This window comes from Cyclopterus lumpus, chromosome 3, assembly GCF_009769545.1.
Source record: "Cyclopterus lumpus isolate fCycLum1 chromosome 3, fCycLum1.pri, whole genome shotgun sequence".
Classification (NCBI taxonomy): Eukaryota; Metazoa; Chordata; class Actinopteri; order Perciformes; family Cyclopteridae; genus Cyclopterus; species Cyclopterus lumpus.
In genome coordinates, this window is record NC_046968.1 from 1712776 (window position 1) to 1738167 (window position 25392).

Here is a 25392-nt window from a genome sequence, read left to right on the forward strand (position 1 = left end):
AAAACTGATTTGTAATGTTTGAGACGTTTCTAGGCTGCAAGATACAGTTTTTGACAACACAATATACCACGTGTGACAAGCAGGCGGAATACTGGGGAGTGTTGAGACTCTACTGTGGCTCTGTGAGGCTGCAAAGCTCATGGCAATTATGATCTGTATCTGTAATTTTATGGAACACTTTGACAACATGATTTGCCCTTGCCAAAGTCTCATATTGACTTTATTAATTAAACTGTGGTTGAACATCCTGTAAACAATCACATTTGGCTACAAAATATTGACCTTAGCAGTCATTTGCTAACGCACAAAGCTTATGGGAGTGAGCGAGTGACATAGCGGTACTCACCCACAGTATCACAGGGTTCATCTTTATGAACGCAGAAATCTGTCCTGAAAGAGAAACAAGTTTACTCAGTCTATCAACATTCATTAACTGCACCGATACCAACAGTGATAATATTGATATTAGGCATTTATTCATGTATAATACACCCACACTAGACATATGTCTACTTAACAGCAGTGTACATTTTGTCAATGTGAATCTTTCTGATAGTTATAATTTACTTAACTTGTAACGGCGACCTAAATGAAACAATTGTAGAAATTGTGCTCAATAAGCTGACTCAAACTTTTCAGACATTATTAAGACACATAAACACTTTTTCTAAAACTTCTGATAAAAAGAGAAGTTTGGAAATTTGCCTAAAATTGCTAAGAACAGAGGGATCAAGATTAGGTATATTTCTGAAAGAGGTTGGACCACAGCATGTTTGAAAGTGATGGAGAAGTTGCTATTGCTAATGAGCTGTTAATAATCCAAAAACATACATGGGCTCAAGTGTATCAATAACCTCTTTAAGTTGAAACTAAGTAGGCCTAAATTGAACCATCCTATGCTTTTAGTTCAAAATACAAGTAAAAAGATAAAAAGGACAGCAATACATGTTTAATATTGCTAAAATAAAAATGAATATTCCTATATTGTCTGGTGTGGGGGTGTGGTCAACGTTTTGCCTTATGTCCTTAAAATTATTAATTATGTAATTAATTTAAATATAATTGAATTCTAATTTCCAAGTGTAGATAGATAGGAATTCTTTCTTCATTTAGAACAGTCTGGTGCTGGTCCCCGGGATAAAGAAGAAGCCTTGAGCACAGGCTACTAGCTGATACTAGTAAGACTCACTCATTCATCTTTATTCTGTTTTTCCATAAATGGAATTACATTGAGTATTTTCACAGACAAGTGAAAATGACGAGGAGGGTGTTTGAGTTCACTGTAGCTCAACATGTTGTTCATAACTCTTTAGGCCCTGGTGTGTAATGTAACAGAGCAAAGGCTAATCCACAGGGTCCACATATCATTTCAATTGTAGCCTGTGTAGCATAATGAGTATTTAAGGTGCACTCAGTGTCAAATATGCATCTGTGCTCACAACAGATGTTCTGAAATATAGTTGTGAATTGCATTCATTCTAATTAATTTAAACAGTGAGACGGGAGGTGCTGCATAAAGCTTGGTTTAGACTTGTGCTTGGCACCGGAGCAGATCTCCACACATGGTGCGCAAGCTTTGAGCATCCACAAAGGCTGCAGGTCTTGCTCTAACTCTCTCCTTAACACACATCAAATTATATATATATATATATATATATATAGGTAGAATTTGTCCTCTTAGGACCGCCTTTAAAGTATCCCACAGAATGGGAGGTGAAACCTCTCCATTGTCATTGAATTCTAGGTAAAGACTAATCTCTTTCCCAATCTGTTTCTTAACATTCAGATCATTGAGTAAATTTGTCGTATTTTTTGTACTCAAGTTAAAATCAAAAGAGAGGTATATAGGCACATGGTCACTTAGGTCTATTGTCCCAATCCCATAATGGCTTATGTTATCCTTATCTTTTCCAAATGTTCTGAAATAATTTATTCTTGTGTATAAGGAATGGGGGGTCGTGTAATCCTGTCCTGAAAAGGTCACTCCATATGTCAATTAACCCAACAAAAGTTGACTTTCTTACATATGGACTTCTTTTCATGAGTCTTCCTGTTGGACTTTGGCTGTAGGTGTATATTTAAGTCCCCCCCACATATCAAGAGGCCTTCTGTTTCTATTATGATATTGTTGATTTTCTGCAAAAAAACCTAGATATGCCTACCCCAAGCGAAGGAGTTCAAGTATCTCGGGGTCTTGTTCACGAGTGAGGGTAAGGTGGAGCGGGAGATCGATAGGCGGATCGGTGCGGCTGCAGCAGTAAAACAGGCGCTGTACCGGTCCGTCTTAGTGAAGAGGGAGCTGAGCCGGAAGGCAAAGCTCTCCATTTACTGGTCGGTCTACGTTCCAACCCTCACCTATGGTCACGAACTCTGGGTCGTGACCGAAAGAACGAGATCTCGGATACAAGCGGCCGAAATGAGCTTCCTCCGTAGGGTGGCCGGGCTCAGCCTTAGAGATAGGGTAAGGAGCTCGGACATCAGGGGGGAGCTTGGAGTCGAGTCGCTGCTCCTTCGTGTCGAAAGGAGTCAGCTGAGGTGGTTCGGGCATCTAGTTAGGATGCCTCCTGGACGCCTCCCATTAGAGGTTTTCCGGGCACGTCCAACTGGTAGGAGGCCCCGGGGAAGACCGAGGACACGCTGGAGGGATTATATCTCCCGGCTGGCCTTGGAACGCCTCGGGATCCCCCAGAATGAGCTGGAATGTGCTGCGGGTGAGAGGGAGGCCTGGGTCGGCCTGCTGAACCTGCTGCCACCGCGACCCGACCCCGGATAAGCGGGTGATAATGGATGGATGGAAAACCTAGATCACTTCCTTGGGGTGCATATATATTAAACAGAGTAACAGGGTTCCCATCTATATTCCCCATTACCAAAATAGATCTGCCCACCTTGTCTCCCATTTGAAATACTTTTTCAAAATGTTGTTTGCTTGAGATAAGAACACATAATGACCGTGGCTTGTCTTCTCTGTCACCGGTAGGTTTGGGGTGCGTCCTCTCAACACCGAGGTCCGTAGTTGAGGGGATGTCCAGCGTGTCCCTCATTAACGTTTCCACAAATTCCACCATAGACAACCCCCTGCTCCTTCAGGAACATTATATATCCTTAAATTCTCCCGACTTGATCTCCCTTCTTGGTCGAGTCATTTGTTTTCTTGTTGATCCATCACCTGTATCATCTTGCCGAGCACCTGTTCCAAGTTTTGAACTCGATCTTCCACACTTCCGATTCGTGTCTCTGCCTCCGCTATTTTTTGGTTGACGTTAGCCAGCTCGGAAGAAATATCATTTAGCTGAGTCTTTGCGAAAGTCCCGTATTTCTTCCAGAACTTTCATTAAACTTTCCGTGTCGTCTGGCTGAGAGTTAGCATTAGCTCCGCCATCTTGTACGTGTGCCGGATTATTCTCGATAAATGTAATATTTGATTGTTTATCGCGGCGTAGTCATTATTTTCCCAGGAGGAGCTGTTGCTTTACGCTTCAAACCCTTTTGAGCACAACAGGAGAAAGACGCTCAACTGCCAAAATTGAACACTAGAAAGAGATCTACAAGTTCAGCTTGATTGGATCTACATCTTTCAGTTTGAAGATGCATCTCCTACATTTACATTCATATTCAACTTTATTGCCATTGCAGTACAGGTACTGAGACAACAAAATGTTGGTTAGCATCTGAGCAGAGCTGTGCAAAGAAAGCAGTATATATACAAAAAAGTGCAATACCGATATAATATATGTATAAATATATATAAACAGTAAATATGTAAACATTAAAGTTACGGTGCAAGTGTCTATATGGAGACATTAAGGTGCAAGTGTGATTGGGGGAGGGTGTGGGGAGAGGTTGGCGATGATGGGGGGGGGGGTTCAGACACAGCCATTGGACCTGGCTGTGTCTGAAGCTGGTCCTGGGTCCTGCTTCCTGCATCCTGCATCCAGCCTCTGGCCTTGACCTGGCCTCCTTCTCTGTGCCTCCAGCCTCAAAGGCCTGGCCTCTTTGGTCCAGCCTCTTTTGCGATGCCTCCTGCCTGGTGGGCCGGTCTCCTGCCATGACCCTGTTGATGCCCCCCCCGCTCCTCTCTTCCTCCTTCTGTTTCATGGATTGTGGAGGTCTGGATCGTGGTCCATGCCTACTAATTTTTCATAATTTCTGTCATATTCATAGAATGTGTTGTAACTCTGTAACTCTGTTCATTCTGTACACATGACATCTATTCTTCTGTCCATCCGGGGAGAGGGATCCTCCTCTGTTTTTTCAGAGTTTTTTTTCAGAGTTTTTCCTGATCCGATGTGAGGTCCTGGGACAGGGATGTTGTATGTGTGTGGCCCACCACCGTTGTGTCATCTGCACATTTGTTGATGGTGTTGGAACCATGTGCAGGCGTGCAGTCATGGGTGAACAGGGAGTAGAGGAGAGCACACGGCCCTGTGGAACGCCAGTGCTCAGGGTGAGGGTAGAGGAGGTGGGATTACCTAACCTAACACACTGGGGTCTGTTGGTTAGGAAATCCAGTATCCAGCTGCAGAGGGAGGTGTTGATGCCAAGGTCACCAAGGTTGTTTGGAGGGGATGATGATGCTGAACTGAAATCGGTGAACAGTGTTTTTATTATCGAGGTGGGAGGAGTGAAGCGCTGTGGAGATGCCGTCTTCTGTACACCTGTTCTGGCAGTAGCCGAGTTGGAGGGTCCAGTGTGGGTGGTAGGCAGGTTTTGAGATGAGCCAGGACCAGCCTCTCGAAGCACTTCAAGATGATGGGTGCAACAGGGTGGAAGTCGTTAAGGCTCGCTGCAGTGGAGTGTTTTGGCACTGGCACGATTGAGGTGTATTTTTTTTTAAACCATTTTATTTTTATTCAACAATAAGTACACCAATACAAGTCATCAACAACATCGACAGCCAGAAATAAAAATGAAAAATGAAAAACCTGCTGTCATATCAAGTTTGTGTCAACTGCCATAGAGTCCACTTCCTCCATTTCCTGTCCATCCGTGATCCTGTCAGCCGTAGCCTGTGTCAGTCTTTCCATAATGTTTATTTCCCCCACTGTGTCCACCCAATGGCTCTGAGTAGGTATATCATCCGTCCCCCATTTTCCCATCATGTACATAATTCTCTGTGTGCATACACAGATACATCAGTTTATGATTCATTTGAAATTTGTATCCCAGAATATCTTGTGTTATCCTATGGACCATTCCCCAAAACCCTATTATTTTGTGACAATTCCAGAATATATGTGCATGGTTGGCTTCAGATGACCCACAATTTCTCCAACATGACTTTCTTGTTTCAGAATAATAATTTGATATTTTAGGTGTGATAAAGAACCGTATTAGATTTTTCCAGGAAAACTCTCTCCAGGCTCGCAAACAGGTTGTTGTCTTGTGTTTTTCCCACATGTTATCCCATTCATCTTCAGATATTTCCATATCAAATTCTCTTTCCCATTTTTCTTTTATATACCCTGTTGCGTTTTTGTCATTCATCAATGCCTTATATAGTGTAGTTATAGTCCTAACCCGGTTCCCTTTATATTTCAATTCAGTTTCAGTTTATTTTGTATAGCCCAATATCACAAATTACAAATTTGCCTCAGAGGGCTTTACAATCCGTACACATACGACATCCCTGTCCCAGGACCTCACATCGAATCAGGAAAAACTCCCCAAAAATAACCTTTCACAGGGAAAAAAGGGAAGAAACCTTCAGGAGAGCAACAGAGGAGGATCCCTCTCCCCTTATATGCATCAATCATTACTTGTACCACCTTGTTCACTTCTAGAGAGAGCTCCTGTTCAATCCGTTTCCCATAATAATCCCGTACCTGTAAATATTTGTAAAATTCCCGCCAATCCAGGTCATATTTTGTTTTCAAGTCTTGAAAACTCCTTATCCTCCCTTTTTCCACCAGTGTGCACCATGCCGTAATGCCCTTCTCCTCCCACCGTCCAAATCCCCCACCGTGCCCAGCTGGTTTAAAACTGTTATCAAAAGCCACCCATTTCAATAAATTTGCGTTCTTCTCCGCCTTATTATGTCTAAGTAATTTGAACCATAATTCCAAGGTAAATTTTGTGATCGAATCCATTTGATTTCTAACCTTCTTAAATGTTTCCTTATCTCCTATTATACTCTGTATTGGACACATTCCAAATGATTTTTCCATTTCTTTCCATTTTGCTTCATAGTCCAGTTTACACCAACTATGCACATATCTCAGCTGGGCCGCGTGGAAGTATTCTTTCAGGTTCGGCAGGCTCAGGCCCCCCTTCTCCCTCTTTAGCTGGAGAGTTCTGAATCTCACTCTTGGCCTCTTCCGCCCCAAATGAATCTGGATATCATCCTGTCCCATGCTATAAATTGTGTTTGAGGTATCTGTATTGGTAATGCTTGAAACAAATACAAAAGTCTGGGTAATACATTCATTCTTATTAATTCAATCCTTGAGCTAAAATCCAATGTTAGGGTGGTCCATCTATGTATATCTTTTAATAATTCTCGGTTAATCCTATCATAATTTGCCCTATATAGTCCTGATAAATTCCTAGTAACTTCTACCCCTAAATAGTTAATTTTCTTTAGATTCCAATTTAAATTGTATTTTTACCTGATCTCCTTTGGTGGTGTATAATTGTATAGTAGATAGTGAGCACTTATATTTATCTTATGTCCTGATAGCTGTCCATATGCGTTCAAGAGGTCTAACAATTCAGGCAACGATTCACTAGGCCGTTCAAGGAATGCAATGACGTCATCTGCGAAGAGGCCGACCTTATGTTCCACTCCATGCACTGTCACCCCTCGTATTCGCCTATTTTCACGTATGGCTTGGGCCAGTGGTTCAATAAAGTATGCGAACAGGGTTGGTGACAAACAGCATCCCTGTCTGGTTGATCTCTGTAGCTCGAATTTGTTAGATAGGCTTCCATTTATTTTGATTCTAGCTGTAGGCCGTTGATATAAAGTCTGAATAATCTGTATTGATTTATCGTTGAATCCAAACTTCTCTAATCAGGAAAGTCCAATTTACCCTGTCAAACGCCTTTTCGGCATCTACGCTAACCAGAATCGTGTCTCTTTTCTGTTTGTTTGCCTGATCTATAATGTGCAGAGTCCTCCTAATGTTATCGTGCGTCTGTCGCCCGCTCACAAATCCTGTTTGGTCCTCGTCAATCAAATCCCGTGTAAAGTCGTGTAGTCGTCTAGCAATAATAGATGTATATACCTTGTAGTCCACATTTAGTAATGATATTGGTTGATTATTTCTGCATAATTCCCTATCTTTCCCCGGTTTAGGTATGACCGTTATTATTGCTTCTGTCCATGTTGGTGGCAATTTGCCTTTTTGTAATGTCCAATTAAACGATTTAACTAACAGCGGAGTCAGTTCGTCTTTGAATGTTTTATACCATTCCGCCGGATATCCATCACTCCCCGGAGATTTCCCATTTTTCAATCTGTTTATTGCCCCCACTACCTCGTCTATTGAAATATCCCTTGTTAGGTTATCATTCTGTGTCTGTCCTATCTTTGGTAGGTCTAGTGTGTTTAAAAAGGAATTAATCTCCTCTCTTTGTGCAGACTCTGGCTGTGTATATAACTCCTCATAATATCTCTGGAATGTTTTTTCTATATCCTCCGGCTCTGTTATCAATTGGTTCGTAAGGGGGTCCCTAATTTTATGGATTTGACTAGTTGCGAGTTGCTTACGGGTCCGTCTTGCCAATAATTTAGTGGCTCTCGGGCCTATCTCATAATAACTTTGCTTACAGAACAGAATCTTCCGCTCCATCTCCTCTGTTAGATGTTTATCTATCTCTAGTTTTATGTGTTTCATTTTCTTTTGTGTGTCCAAGCCCGCCGAATTCTGGCAGTCTCTTTCCAATTCTCTCAGTTTTTCTGTATTTTTCGTATACATTTCTAATTTCATTTTTTTGCGTAGGTTGATTCCGAGATTAATCTGCCTCTCATAACATTTTCCGTAACGTAGTTCTGTATTTTACGATTTGAATTTGTCCTTCCTTTGTTCATTATTCAGTAGACCCACATTCAATCTCCAATTAGTTATTCTTCTTCGGTTACTGATGCCTATGTCAAGGCACAAAGAGTTATGATCGGACACATCTGCACCCCCTATGTGGCAATCTTTCACCTTGTGAACATTTCCTGGATCCACAAACAAGTAATCTATTCTAGAATGTACTTTATGCACCGCTGAATAGTGTGTAAAATCCTTCTCTAGCGGGTGAAGGTACCTCCATATATCGACCAGTCCCATCTCCTCCAATAATGTATTTACGTATTTTGATATTTGGATTTTGGATTTTTTGAGGCTCGTAGTGTCCATGTTATAATTTAAAACTACATTCAAATCCCCCCCACAAATTAGGATCCCTTCTGTTTCCGCTGCGATAACATCGAATAGCAATCTAAAAAAATGTTTATCACAGTCTGGGGGCGCATACACATTCACCAGAGTAACCTTCACATTGTCGAGCTTCCCTTTCACAATAATATATCTTCCCTCCCTATCCCTTATCTCTTTTTCGTATTCGAATTGCATCTGATTTGATATCATAATCGTCACACCCCTTCTGGGACCTCCCTTAAAAGAACTACTGTACAGATTTCTACTGTACAGATTTCTATAATAACTTGTCATGTTCTACTTTGTTAAGGTGAGTCTCCTGCAGATATATAATTTGGGCTCCGTCCTTCTTTAATTTCGTCATAACTTTGTCTCTCTTCTTGGGGGTATTCAGTCCATTAACGTTAAGTGACACCAGTCTAACAGTCGTACCCATCTAGTCCTAAGTAAATAACCCTATTAAGCGACCTGAATAACAGTAGGTTGAATACACAAGGAACATTTACCATTGCATAACGTGCAATAAAACATAACATGAAATTATAATAAGCAATAAAACAAAATACAACCTTCTTCCAAAAGGGGGGAAGTCGTCTCCCCAAGTCCCGTTGGTAGGTTGAGGGGGAATCCTTCCTCTCAGAAAGGGCCCCTCGCTAGAACTGAAATCAAACCCATTCTGTAGGGTTCCTCTCAGTCTAGATATGTCCAACTCTGTCGTTTCAGTCTCTCTCACTCGGCTTCAGTTACCTTGTATTTAGCAGAGGTCCGTTGACATGCCTCATAGTCCATCCAGCTGGGTTCCGTGTCCCTTAAAACATCCCTTCAGGACAGCGCGTCAGACTCATTTCCCTCTTTGAAAGCCCTTCAGCTTCTCCCTGGCAGCAGCCGCCGCCGTCCTCCCCGTCTTGCTTCGGGTCACCTGTTGCCATTCTGCCCGGTCTTGTATCTTTTCCCTCTCTGCGGTCGCGGCGCTTTATCCCGTGAGACCCACCTCGTATCCTCTCTCCTCCATGTCTCTCGCCACGTCCTCTGCGCTGTCGTAGGTCTTGGCTCCGCTTGGCCAGTGAATTCGCATCTTCGTCAGCGGGGTCTGGAAGCGTATCTTTTCTTCCTTCAGTATTTTCTTTATGGCCCCGTATGTCTTTCTCTTCTGAACCACTTCAGTTGCATAATCATGGTCGAAAAAAATCCTCTTCTCTCCCACATGAATCTTCCTCTTCCATGCATGGCTAAGCACCATTTCCCTGGTCTTGAATTGTAGGAAGTTAACTACAATTGATCTGGGGGGTGCGTTCGGAGGTGGCTTCTGCGCCAGGGCCCTGTGTGCTCTCTGTATCTGGAGTGGGATGTCTCTAGGCAATTCGAGTTCGGTGGTTAGGAAGCGCTCCAGGTACTTGCCTGTCGAATTCTCCTCCGTGCCCTCCGGTACGCCAAAAATGCGTATATTATTCCTCCTGGACCTCCCCTCGAGGTCCGTCATGTTCTCCTTCATCCTTTGGGTCAGGGCCGTCATAGTTAGCATCTCACTCTTTGCTCCTGTCTGCCATTCCTCCAGTTCAGCTATGCGTGCTTGAGCTTCCTCCATGTTGTCATGCTGTGTTTTAATGTCTGCATTAATCCCTTCGAATTTACTTTCAGTTTCTCTCCGGATCCTGTCGAACTCTTCCTTGAACTCTCTTCTCACATCACTTATCCCTTGTTTGACTTCTTTAAACTCCTTTCTCACCTCGTCCAGTTGTTTGTCTATGGGTGTTAGCAAGTCAATCAGCTGATTTAAGCTAGCTGGCTCTGCTCCTGCCACGTTCCTCTCGCCCCGCACTTCCTTGTCAGCATTTGATTCCATTTTCTTCCTTTTCTATCACCTCTGACTTGGTTTTATTTGTATATCCGACCTCTTTATGTATTCCCTTCTATATTATATTGGATTTATTTATTTAAATTATGATTTTTGAGGGTTTATCGTCGCCGAGTTGAAAGAGCTCAAAAGTACGTGACTGCTCACTCCGCCATCTTGTCCGCAACCCCGATTGAGGTGGTTTTAAAGCACGTTGGCACAACTGCTTGGGCCAGTGACAGATTGAAGATGTCAGTCAGGACCCCAGTCAGCTGCCCAGCACAGGCCTTGAGCACACGTCCGGGGATGCCATCAGGGCCCGCAGCCTTACGTGCGTTGATCCTGCGCAGCGCAATCCACACATCCGTGGGGGAGAGGGTGAGGGGCTGGTGGTCTGCAGGGGGCATCGTTATGATGGCCTCCTCCTGTTTATCCCTGTCGAAGTGAGCATAGAAGTTGTTCAGCTCATCAAAAAAGGGAGGCGTCGACGGTTGGGTGGGTGGTGTAGGGTTTGTAGTCCGTAATGGCCTGGATACCTTGCCACATGCGTCGAGGGTCGGAGATGTTGTGGAAGTACTCCTCAACCCTAAGCTGGTGGCTGTGCTTGGCCCTCTTGATGCCCCTCTTCAGATTGGCTCTGGATGAGCTGTAGGCTTGCAGATCACCTGATCTGAAGGCGGTGTTGCAGGCCTTCAGTAGTAGGCGGACCTCACTGCTCATCCATGCCTTCTGATTTGGGAACGTCTTGATGTGTGTGACGGAGGTGACGCTATCAATGTTGGTGCTGATGTAGTCAAGAACAGAGGAGGCAAAAGAGTCAATGTCCGTGTGGGAGTCCAAACATACTCCAGTAGAGTAGAGTCTGCTTCCTCTTGCCACACTTTGACTGCTCTCACTGATGGTTTCTCACATTTAATGAGTGGTGCGCATTTGGAGAGTAAGAACAGTGTGAGATGATCCGACTGTCCCAGGTGGGGGAGGGGGATGGCTTTGTATGCCCCAGCCATGTTCGTGTAACCATGGTCCAGGGTCTTGTCTCCTCTGGTGGAGCAGGAGACATGTTGGTGGGATTTGGGGAGAACAGACTTCAGGTTGGAATGTCACCCGCAACAATAAAGGCTGCATCTGGGTGTTTGGTCTGTTGTTTTCTAATGGCAGCATGCAGTTCTTTCATAGCAAGCTTAGCATTAGCATCGAGGGGGATATATGCTGCAGTCACAATAGCTAATGTAAACTCTCTGTATGGGGTCAGATCAGTCTCAATAATTGCAAATGCACACAGAGAGACTCACAAATGGAAACACAAAGATTCACAAATGCGGACAACAATTGAAAATGAGGGCGACATCTGATTGGCTACAGATAGGTCTGTTGAAAAAAAACGCATTTGTGAATCCAGCCGACAGGGGAGTCTCAAAAAGCCCACACACACATGTGGAGCAATCCACAAACAAATGCAGTGCGATCCACAAATAAATACATACAAATCCACAAACAAAGAAGAATCCACATAGAAATGTAGGAATTTATTTGTGATTTTTCTTCTACATTTATATAAATCGTAAATTTATTTGATTGTAATGTATTTGTGAATCGTTCTGCGTGCATTTGTGATCCCTCATTTGTGAGTCTCTCTGTGTGCATTTGCAATTATTCAGTCTGATCTGACCCCATATCTCTGGGCAGATAGAAAGGTCTACACCTAACCATGAGGTATGCAAGGTCAGCAGAGCAGTGGCTCTCGATTAGAGCGGTGTCCATGCACCAAGCTTTGTTTATATAAGTGCACAGTCCCCCGCCTCTGGTCTTACCGGAGTCGTCTGCTGTCCTATCTGCCCTGAGCACGTGGCGTTCCGTTAGCTCAATGGCGCTATTGGGAACACCGCTGTTGAGCCATGTTTCCGTAAATATCATGATGTTGCAGTCCATAATCCTCCTCTGAGTGATGATCCGCAGCCGCTGTTCATCCATTTAGTTCGCCAGGGGCCGCACATTGGTGAGGAAGATGCTGGGTAGAGACATTTAATGCAAGACTGTACTGTGTGAACAGACTTGAAACTAATAGGCATATAAATACTAACTTTCAAAGTCTGAAGAGACTTTCAGTTTCACTTTCCTCGCGTTGTGCACACGCCGGCATTTTGTATTATTACAGTTTGGTCTTGAAACTGCTGGTGTTATCATGGGAAGGTCAAATGAGTCACAGATGACATTGTGCATCACAGGAGCAGTTTATTCTATCAGCATCAGTTTTACCTATTTTTCATGTTATCTTTTGTTATGAACATTATCAAATGGCAGTTCATCCTGTTTTTTAAATTATGATATTATGATATTTTGAGAATTTGGCTTAGTACTGCATCTGTATCTTTCTTCAATAGGTGGAGGTTCAGTAGTATGTTTGATCCCAACCTGACCTTGAATTCAATCAGCATTGTCTCTCAAGTTCAAGACATGTAACTTACTTCAGGTAATTACTTAAGTTAATCACTTAATTGAATTAATAATATTTTTTCCATCTTGTGCTCCATTTTTATTTATTTTTTACAAGTGACGTTTGCTGAAAAATGTGGATCATATAAGAGTAGTCGAGTCATTTGGACTTATTGTTACACATTATTTGTTAAAGTCACTGCAGTCTATTTAAAATGATACATTTGACCACCCTTCAAACCACTTTCTAAAAAACATAGAAATGATCTTTCTGAATCCAGTGTATTCTGTAATACTGGCACAGAAACAACATTTATTTGTTGTACTAGGTCAGGGGTCGGCAACCTTTCCTATCCAAAGAGCCGCAAAAGCTATTTGATATCACAGCTTATAACATTGTATATATAGTCATATTGTGTATACAAAAATTATAGTTTGTTGTTTATGAAATTATAGAACAAGAATAAACACAATTGTATTGCTATATTATCTGTTATAATAATATCAAACTCTTATGAAGAGGAGAACTTGTGTAAGCCTACATTGAGGTCACTTAACCACACAACTATGCAGGTCTTGAGCCCTCCCCATATTTGTGGATAATAAATAAAATAACTCTGAAATAAATAGGCCACACTGCTACGTAATATCCTTTGCTACGTTTACACTGAGCGTCCTCACTAAGCCGGAGTTATGAAACGCTCCCGAAGACGTTTTTACTAACAGACTCCTTAATATCTCACGAGACTTACTTTGCATTTTGGATCAGCCACCATAGATAGAAAGGATAAAAGTAAGGCTCTGCAGGTTTACCCACTTTAAAACGGCCTTACTGTCAAGCTTTTGTAAGCTTGTCACGCAAGTGAAGTAGCAGAGCAACAGCTAATAAACAAATCAATCTATAGTTCAGGATTAGATTCGGCACGTAGTGTTCAAAATAGTGTGTTAGTTGCTCCTATTGTTTTTAGAGTGAAGACAAAATCAACTGCCCAAGCAAATAGGCTGACATTTAATTCATTATTATAATTCATTAGCAGTCATTCGGTTGAGGAAGAGCTGGCCACATACCTGGTGACCAGCACAGCAGTGTCCACTGGTGGGATGTCTTCTCGTCCACCAGGGACGCGGTTGGTGCCAAAGTAGCGCAGCCTCACAAACTCTTGATACTGCCAATGACAGAAGCTCTCCAGAGACCTTTCTCCATGATGGCCCACCTTTAGCTTTTCCTGAAGAAAGGATACAGAGCAGATTCACTTTGTCGCTGTGTCTCCTGTTAACAACGCACAGTTTGAACACACACACATACGACTTGGCAAGAGAATGCACAGACAAAATGACACAATTTGATATGTGCACTATATTAAACAAACATTTCTTTAAGAAAAAAAACAATTGCATTTAGACAGTAGCTTTATTATTAGATTAAAGTACTGCAGGGACTGTCCCTTTGTCTTTCATAGATAACTGCTGGGCAGCCGACTTTGTTAACTTTGCTCTCAACAAAACCAGTGTCAAGAGTAGCATTGGTGAATTTGTAACTACAACTGTGACATAATGCCACTGTAGTGCAATGTGTTCACTTTGTTTTGATTGTAATAAGCAAAGTAAACAGTAAAAAGGCGCTGCCAACGAGGAAGAAAAGAGCAGCCTGTGTTTGGCGTGACAGAAAACAGGAGTGTCGTGGAAAAAATACTGCACTTGGTTTGAATATCATATCGTATTATATGCAATATAATCATCTTGTGCTTGGGCTGGCAAGAACCTTTGGAGGCCCCTATTATGTGAAACTTCTCAGCATACACATTAAACTTCCCGGGAAATCGCAGGATTTATGGGCATCTCCCTATTATCACATTCTTGTCTTAAACCCCGCCTCCCACCTGCTTCCTTGCCTATAAGTTATACCTCTCTCTTTTCTGTCTGCTATAATCTTCAACTCATGACTCGGTAGTTGAAGACCTGAAAACTCTAACCCTCCCTAATTGCCGTAATACAATGAAGTCACCTCTCCCTCCGCCCTTACAAACTCTCTAACTGTGCATGTTTGTGTGTTACTCGACCCCTTGGATGAAGAGTATATAACAGAGCTCACAACTAATGTGCATTTGTACTCTTCTGAACGTTCATCGTCCTGCAGACTTGTTCCTTCCTGCGCAGGAATAGATACTTTCATCCCCACAAAATGTCAAAAGCTTTATGGGCTGGCATTATGCTCATCTTATATTTGTGTGGAACTAATTTAAAGTTGATAACCCTACAAAGAGTAGCAAGCCAAAGTATAACGTCAGTAACTTCCTTTTACCAGTAGATGGCGCTATGACTATCATTAATAATTGTCCTGTAGATGTCTTCAGGCTTGGAGTCTCAAACATGTGAAATTACACAGTTAATTTGTTCATGGCGAAGGATCGAAATTCGCCGAGCCCCCACGTCTGTATTAATACAAAGGTATGTTTACTACAGTTATGTTTTTAGGGTCTACAGAGAGTTGAAAAAGGTTTAAAAGTCTTACTGGGCGGCTGTGAAGCAAGACCAGCTTGGTGACACGAATGTTTATCCTGACTCCCAGACTCTGGTGGTGAAACATGTTGTAGACCTGCAAGAGAAGGAGCAACACTACTGCAGATTTCACCAACAGGGAAGCAAAGGTGTAACACACACACACATAAATAACTTCAAGCATGTCTTAAAGGCATAAAGACATGGATGACCTGCAACTTCCTGATGTTAAACTCAGACAAAACTGAAGTTATTTTACTGGCCCTGAACACCTCAGAGATCAATTATCTGGTGATGTGGTTTCTGTAGATGGCATTGCCCTGGCATCCAACACCACTGTAAAGAATCTCTAGTTATCTTGGATAAGGACTTGTCCTTTAACTCCCACGTTAAGCAAATCTCAAGGACTGCATTGTATCATCTACGTAACATTTCAAAAATCAGGCACATCTTATCTCAACAAGATGCAGAAAAACTGGTTCACGCGTTTGTTACTTCCAGACTAGATTACTGCAACTCCTTATTATCAGGCTGCTCTAATAAGTCTCTTAAGTTCCTCCAGTTGATCCAGAATGCTGCAGCTCGTGTACTCACAAAAACTAAGAAAAGAGATCACATTACTCCTGTATTAGCTGCTCTGCACTGGCTCCCTGTAAAATCAAGAATCACATTTAAAATTCTTCTCCTCACCTACAAAGCCTTGATTGGTGATGCGCCATCATATCTTAAGGAGCTTGTAGTACCATATTGCCCCACTAGAGAGCTGCGCTCACTAAATGCGGGGCTACTTGTGGTTCCTAGAGTCCTAAAAAGTAGGATGGGAGCCAGAGCCTTCAGTTATCAAGCTCCTCTTTTATGGAACCAGCTTCCACTTTCAGTCCTGGAGGCAGACACAGTCACCTCATTTAAGAATAGACTTAAGACTTTCCTCTTTAATAGTGCTTATAGTTAGGGCTGAATCAGGTTTGCCCTGTTCCAGCCCCTAGATATGCTGCTATAGGCTTATAGGCTGCTGGGGGATGTTTTAGGATACACTGAGCACCTATCTCCTCTTCTCTCTCTACTTATGAAAAAAAATATATAATGAGATAGGTGCTCAGTGTATCCTAAAACATCCCACAGCAGCCTATAAGCCTATAGCAGCATATCAATTGAGACACTGAGACGGGCAGTGTCTGTATTAGGGACTGAAGGCAGTGAGCCGGGCAGGATTTATTTAGGCTCTCCCACCCACGACCTGACTATTAACTTCAACAACTCAGTGTTGGCTCCGACTCCGACTGCCAGGAACCTCGGTGTGACACCTGTCAGTCAACTCTCCCTGACTGCCAACATCACCACAACAACACGCTCCTGTAGGTACATGCTGAACAACATCAGAAGAATACGACCTCTTCTCACTCAGAAGGCGGCACAGGTTCTGGTCCAGGCTCTGGTCATCTTACACCTAGACTACTGTAACTCCCTCCTTCAGGTCTACCTGCTAATGCCATTCGACCTCTACAGCTCATCCAGAATGCAGCTGCTCGGTTGGTCTTCAACCTCCTAAATTTACCCACAATCCTCCGCTCCTCCGCGACCTTCACTGGTTACCGGTGGCCGCAGCATCCGCTTCAAAACATTGGTACTTGGGTACCGTGCTGGGAACAGATCGGGTCCGGTCTACATCCAGGACATGGTCTAACCTCACACCCAGGACATGGTCTAACCTCACACCCAGGACATGGTCTAACCTCACACCCAGGACATGGTCTACCCTCACACCAGGACATGGTCTAACCTCACACCCAGGACATGGTCTAACCTCACACCCAGAACATGGTCTAACTTCACACCCCAGCTCGTTCACTTCGCTCGGCTTCTGCCAATCGGCTTGTAGCTCCTTCACTTCGAGCTAAACACTCAACAAAGTCACGACTGTTTGCTGTTCTGGCTCCTCATTGGTGGAACAAGCTCCCCATTGACATCAGGACAGCAGGAAGTCTCTACAATCTAAAAACACATCTTGGTGACTATACCTTGCCACTTTGTTGACTACTTTACAAAAAAGATAGACAACATACGCTCTTCATTTACTAATCCATCTTCCATAACTACACCTCCAGTAACTTCACCTTCTTCCCCCTTGTTTTCCTCTTTTATCCCCCTGTCTCCTAATCAAGTTCTTACCTTGGTAACCTCTGCCCGCCCAACCACCTGCCCACTTGACCCCATCCCTTCTCACATTCTCCAGTCTATTGCTCCTGACCTTCTTCCCTTTCTCACCCATCTTATTAACACCTCCCTCTCAACCGGCTGTTTCCCTAACTCTCTGAAGGAGGCAAGAGTCAACCCTCTCCTGAAGAAACCCACTCTCGACCCATCTGAAGTCAATAACTACAGACCTGTCTCTCTCCTCCCCTTCCTTTCCAAAACTCTAGAGCGAGCTATCTTTAACCAAGTCTCCTCCTTTCTTCACAGTAACAACCTTCTAGACCCCCACCAGTCTGGATTCAAGGCCACTCAACAGAGACTGCCCTCCTTGCTGTCTCTGAGCAGCTTCACACTGCTAGAGCAGCCTCTCTCTCCTCTGTCCTCATCCTTCTAGACCTTTCCGCTGCCTTTGACACAGTGAACCACCAGATCCTCATGTCCTCCCTCCAGGACCTGGTATCTCAGGCACTGCGCTCTCACTCTTCTCATCCTACCTCACCGACCGCTCTTAACGGGTAACCTGGAGAGGATCTGTGTCTGAGCCTTGTCCTCTGACTACTGGGGTCCCTCAGGGTTCAGTCCTTGGTCCTCTTCTCTTCTCTCTGTACACCAACTCTCTTGGCTCTGTCATTCGCTCGCATGGCTTCACCTACCACAGCTATGCTGACGAAACCCAACTGATCCTCTCGTTTCCCCAATGCGAAACACAGGTAGCAGCACGAATCTCTGCCTGTCTGACCGACATCTCTCAGTGGATGTCTGACTGACATCTCTCAGTGGATGTCTGTCTGACATCTCTCAGTGGATGTCCGCTCACCACCTGAAAATTAACCCGGACAAGACTGAACTTCTCCTCCTTCCAGGAAAATGCTCTCCCACCCACGACCTGACTATTAACTTCAACAACTCAGTGCTGGTTCCGACTCCGACTGCCAGGAACCTCGGAGTGACGCTCGACAGTCAACTCTCCCTGACTGCCAACATTACCGCAATAACACGCTCCTGTAGGTACATGCTGTACAACATCAGGAGAATACGACCCCTTCTCACTCAGAAGGCAGCACAGGTTCTGATCCAGGCTCTGGTCATCTCACGGTTGGACTATTGCAACTCCCTCCTGGCAGGTCTACCTGCTAATGCCATTCGGCCTCTACAGCTCATCCAGAATGCAGCTGCTCGACTGGTCTTCAACCTACCGAAATTTATCCACACTACTCCGCTCCTCCGCGACCTTCACTGGTTACCGGTGGCCGCCCGCATCCGCTTCAAAACATTGGTACTTGCGTACCGTGCTGCGAACAGATCGGGTCCGGTCTACATCCAGGACATGGTCAAACCGTACACCCGAGCCCGTTCGCTTCGCTCGGCTTCTGCCAATCGGCTTGTAGCTCCTTCACTTCGAGCTAACCACTCAACAAAATCACAACTGTTTGCTGTGCTGGCTCCTCATTGGTGGAACGAGCTCCCCATTGACATCAGGACAGCAGAAAGTCTCTACATCTTCCGTCGCAAACTAAAAACACACCTCTTTCGACTATACCTTGAATAGGGAGGGTAGAGCCGTAGTAGCACTTAAATGTCCCTTACCGATAGCACTTTGTTGTTTAGCACTTTAGTAGCACTTAAATGGCACTTACAGATAGTATTCTGTAGTTTAACGTTATTGAAGAAATTGTACTTGCTTGATTCTTGTTGTTCTGAGTTTGGACTCATGATTTAATACACTTATTGTAAGTCGCTTTGGATAAAAGCGTCAGCTAAATGACATGTAATGTAATGTAATGAATAGGGAAGGTAGCGCCGTAGTAGCACTTTAGTAGCACTTACATGTCTCTTACTTATAGCACTTTGTAGTTTAACTTTATTGAAGAAATTGTGCTTTCTTGATTCTTGTTGTTCTGAGTTTGGACTCATGGTTTAATGCACTTATTGTAAGTCGCTTTGGAAAAAAGCGTCAGCTAAATGACATGTAATGTAATGTAATGTAATTTATAGTATTACCATGTTCATGACTGTCAGCAAGAAGCGCTGTGCCGCCTCAGCACCGTGGTACTGCACCATGTCGGAGTCTGCCACCACCACCGTCTCCACAGAGTATGCTTCGTGCAGGTGAATGATGCTTCTCTTCCCGCGACCCTCCTTCCCCATTTTTGGCATCATCTCCTTTTTCTTCCCTACAAAAACAGGCAGAGAAAAATACAAGAAGTCCAAGGTTATAAACATTTTGGTGGAGGTTAAAGTAAAACAGGGACTCACTTTTTAAGATTTTTCATGGAGCAGTGTACTGAGCTGGGCAGAATTAGAGTAGCATTCTACTGGTGAAATTCCCAGGAATTCTTCTAAGGTTCTTGGTCTTAATTATTTATTCTTTTGTGTTTATTACTGAAGCACTAATGGCATGAATGACAGAAACATATTTAAGACAGAATACATTCTGGAGGCTGATGGAAGCCAAGCTAACTTCACTAGCCAGCTTGCTCCTGGCTGTCTGATGTCTGGTGTCTGGATGAAATCAGACTTCAGGCGAATCCAGAAACGAAAAGTCAGTGACGTTGCTGCCATGGCAACGCAGTCTTTGCCGGGAAAAACAGAGCTGCTTTTGAAGGGGTTCAAAGCCCCAAAACATAAAAAACTTGGCACACACATTTATAGTCAAAAAAGTAGTTGTATGATATGATTTCACCACTTCAGAGTGGCAAGTTAGCTCTATAGCGCTCCATACAAAGTGTTGACGTTTCACCTAGATGTACGAATTTGGATAGCACATGTAGACTTCATTTTGATTTTTGTGTGATTTATTCCATTCATTTTTGCCCATTTCTAAGCGCTATACTAACAAACTCCTCTGCTGGAATTTGTCAAATCCCCTGAACAAGCAGTACAATCTAAAGGCTGTTGATGAAAAATTATCCAAAGCCTAATTTAACTCTTCGTTAAAGCGCCACCTACTGTTGAAAGGGAAATCTGTGGTTTGTGACAAACAGCATCCCATTTACACATAATTTACAAGATAGTGGTCTCCACTTCATAGAGAGCTAAATATTGCATGTTTGTGTCTTTTACTTAGCGATACATAGTGGAAACAGGAAGTGTTGAAATCTTCGCAAAACAATTTCCAGTGTCACGCACTCCATGCAGAAAAAATACGTCTGACTCAGGGATGAGTTGTCCAACGGTCAGACATCGGCCGGCATCCCGCCAGTAACCCCAAAATGCACAAAGGAGGACCCATTCATTGCCGTTTGCAGCTTTAATTCTTTTTGTATTAGTTCCCTTTTTTTTCCGTGAAGTAATGTGCCATTGTTTGGAGGCTAAGCATGAGGTCCCTAAGCATGTAAAAGCACTGGGATAAATGTAGACTGCATCTATTGTTGTTCTTTGTTGTTGTAAGGAGTCGCACCCATAGACACTCCTCAGTGTGGTCTGCCTCCCCACCAGTGGCCTCAGCTTGGATTCTCCAGTTTTGCTTAGTTGATGTTGAACATGAAATGTTATAATAAAGGTTGTTATGGTTTTTGAATTTTTAGTAAGGCCTTTTTCACGCGAGTAGATTCCATGCAAAGTCATTGCACAGACGCGAATAGATGCGAATGAAGTGAATTTTGTCCGGAAAATTGCTTACTCTTTGTCTTTGAATTCAGAATCTTCTGTCTTCAAACTGCTCCTCAAAGCCTGCGTGGCCCAGCCCAACTGTCCTGGACAAGAAGGCTATTTACTGTATGTTACTGCTGTTTTTCTTCTTCTGTGTTCTATCATCAACAAATAAACCAGCAACACATATACTGCTATATACACATTCTGTATTATACCTTTGCAATTATTCAAATAGCCCTTGTGGTTGAGGAGATAATCTGGATTTAGTATGGGTATGCAAACCTTTCACAATTTTTGAGAAAACGCTTGGCCAATATTAAAGTATGATGAGATCATAGAGTTGGCTGACTGGTGAAAAGCAGGAGAGAACAACTCAACATTCACAGACACTTTGAAACATTGGCCAGGTGTGTGGATGTAAGAAAGTGTTAGTGACTTCTTTATCAAGCTTTCATTTCTCATGAAAATTCACATTACTTTTCATATATATATATATATATATATATATATATATATCCATCCATCCATCCATATATATATATATATATATATAACTGAGTGCAACATCATAAATGCCTTTGAGGAGAGAGACGGTCATTAGTGCTTTTGATTGGATCTTGTGTTCAGGCGGGTTCCACACCACAAAAGCTGCCATGGTTCAGAAACAGTGGAGACCGGCTTTGCTCTGCTTTAAAAAGAAAATCCAAACCGGTGATTCCCTTTACTACAAAAATCTATAATCTTAGCAAAGCTTGTAGGTTCCTACAATAACTGTTCAGAAAGTACACACATTAAACAAATACATCTGTATTCCACACAGCCTCTCTTACAACACACTGGAGCTGAACGAACATCAAAGCATATCAGAGAGCAGTAAAAGCTGCTCTGAAACAGATCATTTATTAGGAGTGCTTCCCTGTGATGTTCAACTGCCCCATTTCTCCGATGTGAGCACATCACTACGGGGATTCTGAAGATGTATCAGAGTTTTTGAGGTGAGTGGAAGGAACATTCGCCAGATTCTGATGGATCATGCCAATCCTATCCACTGTCATTTCACCTGTATCTATAAAACAAATGACCTGCCAAAGTACTATTTGTAGAGCATTGCAGCTGTTCAGAGATACAGGGGAGCTTTAGCTGGCTGATCAGTTGGAAACTGACAAAGCAAAGCACATTAGCAGTGCAGCTCTTATAGTCATTTCATACATGAGCATTAGCACACAGTGGACAGGAGATCAGTAGGATACGATTTTTTGATAATATTCTACCAACCTAAGTAAATGGTTAAAGGACTTGTATTGCACTTTTTTAGTCGTCCAACCACTCAAAGCACTTTAACATCAAATCCCCAATTTTCTCATTGAAAGACCTCTACCTCCGGGAGCATTTTGTCCAAAGGCTTTATACCATCTACACCTACAGTCTATGTTCATATCTCTGGGTTACACTTGTTGTCTTTTTGATTCTTCATAGTAGATTTTGTTTGTACGCCCTCTGGAGTTCCGGAGAATAATGCAGTGCAGAGAGTGTAACCGGCTCCGTTCATGCTCAGAGGCTCAATGGTTTGTTTCACACACCCTTATGTGTGGAAGGTCTTAGTCAAGACATTGTTGCTACGATAGTCACAAAATGTGGTACCTACAATGCACATCAGGTGGCAACTTAGTTTGGGTCTTCTCACGGATCTTGAGGAGCATCTATATCAGACAGACAGTCAGATATAGACAGGATCTAATGATCCTTTGATTCATGACCACAGTTTTCTACCACTGGGACGTTTCAGATGCTCCTCATCACCCCTAGTATCAGCAAACCTTTCAGTCAATGTGACCATATTCCAATATTCTAGGTTAACCGGCCGTGTCACTCACTTTGTACAGCCCCGCAGTCGGCATCTGGAACAGAGCTAGTCTTGGCACAGCGTCGGCGTCGCAGTAGGCGGTGTTTTAGTCCTGAGAACGACTGGGAGGGGCCATTTTCACCCACTGGCTGAATGAATAGACTGTCCTCCCCGATCTGGATGAGCCCAGTCTGTGCACAGAACAGAGACATGTACAAGATCAAAGTGTGATTATTCCCATGAGGAGACTGGTCTACAGTAAAGAAAAGTACAATTTGAATAACTAGGTGAATAGAGAGATTAATTAGCCGTTACATGGTTAAAGGATACTGCAAAATAATGTTTATTACTTTTTCTTTCTTACGATCCCCAATGAACACATGATAGTGATTCCAAGATCTTATAGTATATAATAAGTATCAAATTTGACACTGCCCTGTTGGCAAAAGATGGAAGATTTGAGATTGGGAGCATTTTGATTGCCCATCAATGGCTCTCATCATGGGGTAATAGTGCCAACAGCGCTAACCTTGCAAACTACAGTGCCAACACTGTTTACCTGAGGTAAAGTCAAGTTTCCATATAATAATGTTCAGAATGTTAAATGCAGCTCTTTTTAAAAGGGACAAAAGGGAAAATAGGAAATATTCCTCTTCCCTTTAGTGCCATCTAGATTGTTTTAGAGGGAATCGAGATATGGAGATATCTGCCTTCTCGCCAATATAATGGATCTAAACAGCACTTGGATAAATACCAAATGATCACCTTTAGAAAACTCAACAGACCTCGTTGTAAGCAGTTTCATGTTGGAACTATGGTTGAAAGAAAATACTACCGACATGAAACAGCTTACAACAAGGTCTGTGGATTATCTTGAGTAACCAGGTCACGATTTGTGGAAAGAGATGTTGCTGTTGAGTTTTTTTAATGTGTTCTGTTTGGCCCTTTGAGCATAATCATTATATGGAAGAGGAGAAGGGAGACATCTTTATTACTGGTTTCTCCAACTCTGCAACTCACACCCAAACAATCTAGATTGATATATACCATTAGACTAGACATGTCATTTCAATTGTCCTTGAATTAGTTGCGCATGTGTAATTTAAAAAACTTTAGCTTAGCACATTCAAAGCTTTCCACCAGACACTTTCCACCAGTCATGGAGGAAATGTGCCAGGCAAGGGCCAGCACCCCAGGCAGACTAGTAGTCTAGCCCTAGTTTCATAATGAATCGTATATATACCTTTACACTTTACACAGAACTTAATCCCCCTATATAGGCTCTTGTCAAGCCAGGCCCCTCCCACTTAGATCAGTGGACCTCAACCTTTTTTCAGTGCTGTACCCCCTGTGAAATAGCCAAGTACCCCATAACCAGCGCAAAGCATTTTTGGTTTAAAAAAAGATGTAATAGACAGCGCTGTGCCATCAGTGTCAGATATATAAGATTCAATTTATGAACTTACACTTTTATTTTATTGAATATTTACTACATAACCATTTTTAAAGGATTTTTTGGATGGATGAATGGATATATTTTTACAAATCTCACATACCCCCTGAAGTGCCTTCACGTACCCCCATTTGAGAACCACTGAGTTAGACGAGAAGAACATCAGGCACACAACACAGGATGCAGCCTCACCATGACAGCCACACCTGAAGTCAAAGCTGGTCATGCCCACACAAATGTACACCTCAAACATCACTAAAAAATATAGTTACAGTTGTGAACGTAGTAGTGCAGTGTGTGAACCATTAACAGGGCCACCACTAGAGGGCTCACATCAGAGGCCACATTCCAGTAAACTGTCCCGTCAGAAGAGGGAAGTGATTATTAAGGGATAGGATTACATATTCCAGAAAAAATGGCTCAGTTTTACAATGGAGTCGAATGGAGCAGAGAGTTGGACTTCCTCCCTCGTTAAGGCTTCTCCAGACAAATGTGGGAAACATTGTGGATTCCATCGACATCATCAATGGTGTATAAAGAGTGAAAATTGTGAGACTTAGGACGTTTTATTGTTTGACTACTTTCTGTTGCTCCCTCTCATTCTGGCAGTTGGCTCTCTCACTCTATATCTGAACATTCCGTGCCATACACACCCATTATAATAATAATAATAATAATAATAATACATTTATTTATTTATATAGCACCTTTAAAAACAGGGTTTACAAAGTGCTCTACATAGAAGCAAGGTAAAAACATAACATCAATACAAGTAAACATTTCAGAAAATACATGAGGCAAAGGAGACAATGCCATATAGGCAATGAACACAATAGTGATGACGAGCTGCAGCGATGCGCTTGGCCGACCAGAGGGAGGGGATAGAAAGCGTGGAGCGATCAGGCCAGGAGCAAACACACCCTCCGCGGGAGGCTCTGTGGATGCAACGGGGCCGACGAAGGAGTCCGAGCGCCCCGATGGCCGAGACGAACGGAGGAGCAGAGAAGCCGTTGAGCCCGAGGAGCAGGGAGTCGGCTGGCTCGTTGGTAGCCGCCGGCCAGCTAGAAACCGTCGGCTAGCCAGCAACAGACGGTAGGCTAGCCAGCAAGAGACCGTCGGCTAGCCAGCAAGAGACCGTCGGCTAGCCAGCAAGAGACCGTCGGCTAGCCAGCAA

At 43.1% G+C, this 25392-nt stretch overlaps 1 protein-coding gene across 1 annotated transcript in view; it reads right to left on the reverse strand.

The window, feature by feature from the left end:
- adamts17 (ADAM metallopeptidase with thrombospondin type 1 motif, 17) overlaps nucleotides 1-25392 on the reverse strand; it is an 81462-nt gene that overhangs the window by 50070 nt on the left and 6000 nt on the right. The window contains exons 3-7 of the mRNA XM_034529257.1: nucleotides 22797-22956; nucleotides 19330-19502; nucleotides 15149-15232; nucleotides 13705-13862; nucleotides 347-390 (exon numbers count right to left, since the gene is read on the reverse strand). Coding sequence (XP_034385148.1) covers nucleotides 347-390; nucleotides 13705-13862; nucleotides 15149-15232; nucleotides 19330-19502; nucleotides 22797-22956 — 619 coding nt within the window. The remainder of the gene's footprint in view (nucleotides 1-346; nucleotides 391-13704; nucleotides 13863-15148; nucleotides 15233-19329; nucleotides 19503-22796; nucleotides 22957-25392) is intronic.